The sequence below is a fragment of the Camelina sativa genome, chromosome 14 (assembly GCF_000633955.1).
Source record: "Camelina sativa cultivar DH55 chromosome 14, Cs, whole genome shotgun sequence".
NCBI classification, from domain to species: Eukaryota; Viridiplantae; Streptophyta; class Magnoliopsida; order Brassicales; family Brassicaceae; genus Camelina; species Camelina sativa.
The window spans coordinates 1,894,177-1,902,598 of NC_025698.1; the positions used below are offsets into that span (position 1 = coordinate 1,894,177).

At 35.8% G+C, this 8,422-nt stretch overlaps 1 protein-coding gene and 1 long non-coding RNA gene across 3 annotated transcripts in view; both read right to left on the reverse strand.

The window, feature by feature from the left end:
- LOC104739007 lies at positions 1,506-4,735 on the reverse strand. Its single transcript, XR_759932.1, has 2 exons — positions 4,705-4,735; positions 1,506-1,744 (listed from the first exon to the last, which is right to left on the reverse strand). It is a non-coding gene; the product is annotated as an uncharacterized LOC104739007 (long non-coding RNA).
- The window catches only part of LOC104739008 (TBC domain-containing protein C1952.17c-like), a 5,307-nt gene continuing 2,062 nt past the window's right edge, over positions 5,178-8,422 (reverse strand). Inside the window, exons 4-9 of one of the 2 annotated variants that reach the window (XM_010459240.2) lie at positions 7,973-8,125; positions 7,729-7,827; positions 7,517-7,645; positions 5,876-6,055; positions 5,619-5,735; positions 5,178-5,514 (exon numbers count right to left, since the gene is read on the reverse strand). In XM_010459240.2, the coding sequence (XP_010457542.1) occupies positions 5,350-5,514; positions 5,619-5,735; positions 5,876-6,055; positions 7,517-7,645; positions 7,729-7,827; positions 7,973-8,125 (843 nt within the window). In that variant the 3' untranslated portion in view covers positions 5,178-5,349. Of the gene's footprint in view, positions 5,515-5,618; positions 5,736-5,875; positions 6,056-6,358; positions 6,650-6,753; positions 6,871-7,010; positions 7,191-7,516; positions 7,646-7,728; positions 7,828-7,972; positions 8,126-8,422 lie in introns of those variants that run through there. The other variant, XM_019236437.1, reaches the window with a different exon arrangement.

Sequence of the window (8,422 nt, forward strand, 5' to 3'; positions counted from 1 at the left end):
ATATAGTAGTTGGGTATGAAATATCCCACTAAATTGTCGTCAATAATAATCAGTTAGTATCCGTTTCATGTAGTTTTTATTTAAAATTTGATTGTGTTGTTAATGTTAGCATTTAATTTATATTTCCTCTCTCTCCTTTATATTTTGAATTCGATTTCCTTGATTATGTTATCATTAATTAGTTTTGTAAAAACCGGAATATTACCATATTTTTAATATTATTGGATACCATAACGATTAACATAATTTAAAAAGACCCGATTAGTAAAACCAGATCTTAATTTCTGATTTTAAACCGACCCGAATTATATAGGATGACACAAAAATCCTAAAACAATTTTTAAAATATGTATATCCTTTATAAAAATTGAAATTACATCATATGCTAAAAAAAATCGGAAAATTTCTTAATTTTATGTATTAAATAGTCATTCAAATAATTAAATATAAGATTAAATAAAAGTGAAAGGAGAATTATATTTTAATCTAATATATTGCTTTAAATTAGTTAAATAGATTTTAGAAAATTTGAAATTCATATTATCAAATAAGGAAATGATTGTGTTTGGTTGTAAGGATAGTAGAGAATTTAGTTAATTGAAATTTGTTTGGATACAAAGAAAAAAAAGATATAGCACAAAAATGTACTTCAAAAATATTAAGATAGATTCAATATGAAATAAAGTAAACTCATATTCATGTGAAATCCCTAGCAATTAGCCTCCCTCTCACCATTACCAACTAGCCTAGTACCAACATCGCACAACATAAAAATATTTTTGATTTAGGAAAAATGCTATTTTTAACAATCAATCAATACATTTGGACCAAATATAGAGTGAGCTAAAACTCTTTATGAGGCAATAACTAATAAGAGCTCTAACTAATAATATCCATTTAATTTTACTCCAAACTAAATCAAAATAATATATAACCAAAATATTATTAGTTAGACCATCGGCCGGAATATATATATTGGCGGGAGAAGATTTCGGTTTAAAAAGAACATAAAGCGATTTCATCGTGTACCCTAACCGTACACACTTGCATTAGATCGTCGCGGCGCAACGCAAAGACTCTCTCTTATGTGTTCGCTACTCATCGTAACCAGATTAAACCGTATTGCTCTATATTTATCGATCTGTTTCAAACCGGTTAAGTTGCGAACCGTTTCAGACGAAGGGAGAATGGACCGAGTGTCACACTTAACGTTAACCGTAAAATCTCTTTTAGTTCTGGCAACGCAAAGACTCTCTCTTATGTGTTCGCTACTCATCGTAACCAGATTAAACCGTATTGCTCTATATTTATCAATCTGTTTCAAACCAGTTAAGTTGCGAACCGTTTCAGACGAAGGGAGAATGGACCGAGTGTCACACTTAACGTTAACCGTAAAATCTCTTTTAGTTCCGGCTATGAAGAGTTTTTTTAGTCTTGGTCTCCAAATTTTTCACTTATTAAGACAAAACAAAAAGAATGTTACTTGATAGTATTATTCATAGCCATATCCGAATTTTTTTGTTCTTTTAAAAAGTTTTCATAATTTGACACAAGAAGACATTGCATCGATTTAAAGAACTCCAAAGAAAGGGTTGTTGATGGCGAAATTGAGCTCTGTTCCAGTTGAGTTGATAATGGCTGAATCGATCTTGTCTCTAGGTAAGAACAAGAACTCTCCTTCAATTTTCTCAAACCCACATAGCTCCATGAACTCTATGCCTCCTCTCATTGAACCAACCCTGTCCTGTTTTACATTTTCATCCCAGTAACCATAATTAGTAAGAAACAGGAGTCAGGGACTATCATCATCATCATTGTGTCGATCCTTCAAATCTAATTTGTTTAATAATAGGAAAAAGATGTCCAGCTACACGAGGTATGACGCAATACATGGCCACACATCTCAAGTTTAATAATGGATGCTCAACTACATCAAGTATATGTTTGGCATGGCCACATGCACCAAGTACTTGACGTCATGTGTTTTACACCATGGACATAAAATCTCGATTCACTGGGTCATTTCTCCCGGCAACGACCGGCGTTGACTCATCAGAACCATAATCGGGGATAACTAAAACCCGACCCGAGCACCTGCAACCAAAATAAAATACCCGACCCGGACCCAATTTTTATGGGCTTTTTATCTTAATAAAAAAAAACACAGATCCCATTTTTCCCAAATCGACAAAAAATTGAATATTAGTAGATCATGAACTTGGATCCTTTCGTAGTAGAGTCTTACAAGCCTGGGGATCAAATTCCTTGAATATAATTTTCTTTATAATCCGCCTTGTTGTAACTGCTTGCAATTCGCCAAAACAAAGGCTTCAACATGTCTGACTTGTGATCTCTTTTCAAGTTCCCATAGATGTGTCGTGCACAGGCACGATGCTCTGCCTTTGGTAACTCTGTAGCAACACCATGAATCAAACCTCTGTGCATGTCGAAAATTAAGGTGATGTTCTCACCTAACCCCAAGCTCAAGTCTTCCTTTAATTTTCGAATAAACCATTCCCAATTGGGATTGTTCTCACAATCAACTACAGCCCATGCTATTGGAAATATCTGGTTATTAGGGTCCCTTCCTACAGCAGTAAGCAGCTGCCCTTGCATAGCGTTCTTCAAGTGTGTACCATCCAGACCAATGATTGGTCTACAATTCTGTTTCCAAGAACTCTTCAAAGCCTCAAAGCAAATGTATATTTGCGAGAATGCCTCGCTGCCATCATCCCTTGTTGTCGTATTAATCTCCACTGTAGTGTGCAGATTGCTGGTCCGTAGTTGCAGCTCATAGTCCCTTAACCGTGAAAATTGCTCATCACACTCAGCTTGCAGCTTATCAAATATCTTCCTCCTTGCAACTTTCGCCTGGTTTGGTGAGATAATAATGTTGTACCTCCTTTTCATCTCATCTTTTATCTCCAGACCACTCATCTCAGGATCTCTTCTAATATCTTCTAAGAAGAGATCAGCGATGATAGGAGTCTTTATCGTTTCACACCTTCCGGTTGGATGACATAGATGTTCACTATGATAACGCTTCACCATCCACTTCCCAATCGGATTCTCTATAGCACAATATATGCTCCAAGTACAACCTTGTGCTTTACAAACAGCTTCAAGCTTATCCTTCTCCCACCTAGCATACACCACATTGCGTCTCGTCTTCAATATATATCGGATGATGTTCTTCTTAAACTCACTCCCACTATTGAATAACTGCCTCAAACTAAAGACTCCATCAGGTAAGCCTTTCTTAACCAATCTCTCTGTTTGTTCTTCTTCATCGCCAGATTCATCATCCGTTGCAGGATATACTTCATCATCATCCGGAATTTGTTCTTCATAATTATCATTGTTGAAAACTTGAATGTTCTCCACTGCAATACCAGCATCATTGTCAACAATCTCATCTTCTTGATCTGACTCTTCAGGTTCGGATAAACCTGCATCTGATTTACTATCCCCACTATCATCCCCACAATCATCTTCTATGGCTTTCTCAGCAACTTCTTTTTCTTTTTCTCCAGCAGCTTCAAGCGGTTCTTTTTCTCCAGCAGCTTCAAGTGGTTCTTCTTCTGCCTTTTCAAAGAAGATGTCCACCTCTCCCATCCAACGCCCTTTTGAAACCAATTTATTCTTATTGCTATCAACATTCTCCCATAGAGGCTGCCTATCAGAAAGTTCTTCAAATGGTAGCTTGTACCACATTCTCCCAAGATTGTTGACTCTTTTTCCAAGCATTTTTAGCAATATGTCTTGAAAAATTGTCACTGAATCAACCTCAAAAACTTCAATAACTCCATCGTCGTACTTCAACACTCCATTTTCTGTCTTGAATTGGCCAGAATAATGGCAATTCACCTTCACTGTAATTTTTCCACTACAAAACAAAAAATAATAATTCAGAGAAGACAAAGACAAGTTGTTATAAACAACTAATGAACCCGACAATAACCTCGACAATAACCTATTAACAATGTATAAACAAAATAAGGCTACACAACAAGACTAGACAATAAACTAAGTAACATATAAAGAAGAATTGAATCTTGCCGACAACAACTCCACTTTCCCACTTGTTTAAAACGACAAAATAAAAGTTAAAAATCAACAGCAAAATGCCAGCTTTACCTCATTGGGACGAGAATCAACAGGCAATGTCTTCTTTATTCCGATTTCCAGCAAAGATTTCACTGCATTATCTCTGTTAAAAAACCTAATTGAAAAGATGCTCTCACAGTTCTTCGATATCTTCGATAAAACGATAAAACTTTTTCAAACAACTTTTTCACTTTTCTTGTTTTGATCGATGAATAATTAGAAAATGGGCCTGTGTTTTTTTTAATTAAGATAAAAAGCCCATAAAAATTGGGTCCGGGTTGGGTATTTTATTTTGGTTGCAGGTGCTCGAGTCGGGTTTTAGTTTTCCCCGATTATGGTTCTGATGAGTCAACGCCGGTCGTTGCCGGAAGAAATGACCCGGTGAATCGAGATTTTATGTCTATGGTGTAAAACATATGACGTCAAGTACTTGGTGCATGTGGCCATGCCAAACATATACTTGATGTAGTTGAGCATCCATTATTAAACTTGAGATGTGTGGCCATGTATTGCGTCATACCTCGTATAGCTGGACATCTTTTTTCCTTAATAATACAGTAAAACTTAATGCGCATCTTTATGGCAGATTGCACTTACCTGAAATGTTTGGTTTGTGAGTCTAATTTTATGCTTACGCTTCTTTTTGTTTCATATTACTTGTAGTTTATATTTGTGATGTAACTTTATTAATCAAATTTCCAGTTTTATCTCTCACTTTTAGCTTATTAATTATTTAAAATAAATGAAACAATGTATTAATGAAGGGTAAAATAGAAAATTAAATAGTTTTTATAATATATGTGAAATTAACTAGAATGACAAGTGATATAAAACAGAGGAAGTAATATATAACCAAAATATTAAATAAACTTTGCAATAATGATTAAATTTAGGGTAATATATAAAAATGATACAAAAGTAGTAAATATAAAGTAACCAACATGTAATATGTAACACATTGATGACATTAATACAATTATACAACCCAATAATAATAATAATACTAATCATAAATTCTCAATATACGCCATTTTTCTTACTTCAATTTTTTTTTGAACAACTTTTCATACTTAATCAACGCTTGTATCTTTATCATGCTTCTTTCCGTTGGACAAATTACAAACAAACATATTTCGATTTAAAAAGTAAAGTGAATGTACCCTAAAACAAAACAAAACCGCTTTGTATAAATTGTAATGGGGAACTAAAAGTTGACTTGATCAGAAGTTAGAAAAAAAGGACTTACAATAACATTTTGGAACGAAGTTTATTGGCTACATACAAGAGATGGCTGATGTTTGTAGTTGGATAGTGTTGAAGTAACTTCATATTCGATGTGAAATCCCCAGCGATTAGCCTCCTCCTCACCAAAACCAACATCGCACAACATATCCCTAGTAAGCTCTCCTGCAACAATAAGATCAACGGAGTTCAATCATTCGCGCAAACATTGAGGAATGAGTGAGTCTTCTGTATCTATTTATTTGATTTCAAGTATAAGTCAATCTTACCAGAGGGCCTTCGGGGTCGCTTAAGAGTGCATCCCATATGTGAAGACAATCGAAGAAACTAAACTCTTGTGTCAGGAGGAGAGTGATCCACCTAAATGCATAGAACTGTGGGTTTACCTGTCATCCATAGAGTCTATACAATGTCAATCTCAGAGGCTCCAATCTAATGTTATTATGATCTAGATGAGAGAACATTAATACTAAACAAGCTAAGGGGATCATTGGAATTTATCTTCCGCACAGAATCGATGTCTTACTTTCGTGGTGATCTCTAGATGACGCCAAAGTTCCTCATCATGCTTCTTAACAAGTTGCGAGAGCCTTGTTATTGCAGATCGGATTCCCACCACGCTATTGTCGAGTTGTTGACAGTAGAAGTCTCGAAATCCACTCAACAGTTCAACAAAGCAGAAGAATGCATCTGCTTCAGCATGGGACTGCACATTTTATACAGAGTTAATATAAACTCTGAAGCTCATGACACAAGAGCACAACCAAGATTTGCAGAATAAAGATTATACATGCACCAATCTTCTAGGAAAAGTAGGCAAAGAGGTCAAATTCATACTAAAAGAAAACATTTTTATTTCTAACTCAGACCATATATGTTAGTAAAAAGATCTTGATATTGATTTACTTAAGAACTCGGGTCTAGACTGGCACGGTTGCTTTGTGAAATTGTATACCCTATCATGTGACAGCAGTTTAAAGGGTATCNATGCTTCTTTCCGTTGGACAAATTACAAACAAACATATTTCGATTTAAAAAGTAAAGTGAATGTACCCTAAAACAAAACAAAACCGCTTTGTATAAATTGTAATGGGGAACTAAAAGTTGACTTGATCAGAAGTTAGAAAAAAAGGACTTACAATAACATTTTGGAACGAAGTTTATTGGCTACATACAAGAGATGGCTGATGTTTGTAGTTGGATAGTGTTGAAGTAACTTCATATTCGATGTGAAATCCCCAGCGATTAGCCTCCTCCTCACCAAAACCAACATCGCACAACATATCCCCAGTAAGCTCTCCTGCAACAATAAGATCAACGGAGTTCTATCATTCCCGCAAACATTGAGGAATGAGTGAGTCTTCTGTATCTATTTATTTGATTTCAAGTATAAGTCAATCTTACCAGAGGGCCTTCGGGGTCGCTTAAGAGTGCATCCCATATGTGAAGACAATCGAAGAAACTAAACTCTTGTGTCAGGAGGAGAGTGATCCACCTAAATGCATAGAACTGTGGGTTTACCTGTCATCCATAGAGTCTATACAATGTCAATCTCAGAGGCTCCAATCTAATGTTATTATGATCTAGATGAGAGAACATTAATACTAAACAAGCTAAGGGGATCATTGGAATTTATCTTCCGCACAGAATCGATGTCTTACTTTCGTGGTGATCTCTAGATGACGCCAAAGTTCCTCATCATGCTTCTTAACAAGTTGCGAGAGGCTTGTTATTGCAGATCGAATTCCTACCACGCTATTGTCGAGTTGTTGACAGTAGAAGTCTCGAAATCCACTCAACAGTTCAACAAAGCAGAAGAATGCATCTGCTTCAGCATGGGACTGCACATTTTATACAGAGTTAATATAAACTCGACTGAAGCTCATGACACAAGAGCACAACCAAGATTTGCAGAATAAAGATTATACACGCACCAATCTTCTAAGAAAAGTAGGCAAAGAGGTCAAATTCATACTAAAAGAAAACATTTTTATTTCTAACTCATACCATATATGTTAGTAAAAAGATCTTGATATTGATTTACTTAAGAACTCAAATCTTGAAAATATCGAGGGTCTACACTGGCACGGTTGCTTTGTGAAATTGTATACCCTATCATGTGACAGCAGTTTAAAGGGTATCGAAGAAACAAAAAGAGTCTACTTACTGAACTATCTTCATCAGGGTCGTTACGAAATACATAAAAGATAGGTGCTAAAATTTCGTTCATCCCTTGAACATATCTGATGCCTTGATTTAACTTCGCAAATACAAGCAATATATTCTTCATAGATTCCTAGACATGTAAATGGAAACGTCACTGAGCTTGAGTAATCAACAATAGGTGAAAATTTGCTAATGAGAACACAAAACGGTTACCTGATTAAAACGCGCAAATGATGATTCACCGGAGAAAAAAGGTATGTCTGGATGAGTACGTTTGACATCCCTGTCTATTTGTTCTATGGTTTCCGTATCCTACATTAATAAAAGAGTTTGCGTTGGAACTGATGGAAAAATTGAATACCATAACTTTTAGTCCTGTCCTTAAGTAACGCAACAGAGGTCTTTCTAAAAGATTTTAACAAGAAAAAACCTGCCCGGGTTGCAAGTTATATAGTACCTGAAAGTATGTATTCCAAATGCTCGCCTTCCCTAGGCTTAAAGGATGGTCCTCCTCAGTTATTCTGGATCGCGCAAGCATGCATCGGCTTTCACTCTTCAGATCATAATTGTCAAACCCCTTTGACCTCACCATTCTCCATGTGATTTCTGACTAACTACCACAGAATCAGTTAGTGGTACCAAAAAACACATTTCAAGAAAAAGATAGTACCAAATACTTGAAATCAACTTAGAGAGACATAGCATGCAAAGCTGACTCGTAAGAAAAGAGAAGGATCACTTACAGGACTCGTAAGAAGCTCATCCTTATAGTGCTTGTATTGGGATCTCTTTTGTTTCAACTCAGTTGACCAGAGTGAACGTTCAGGTGGCAAGTAACCAAGCAGAAGCTGCAAAGAGAATCACATTTCAATAGCTGCATAAGGTTTTCGATCATATCAGACTCTCA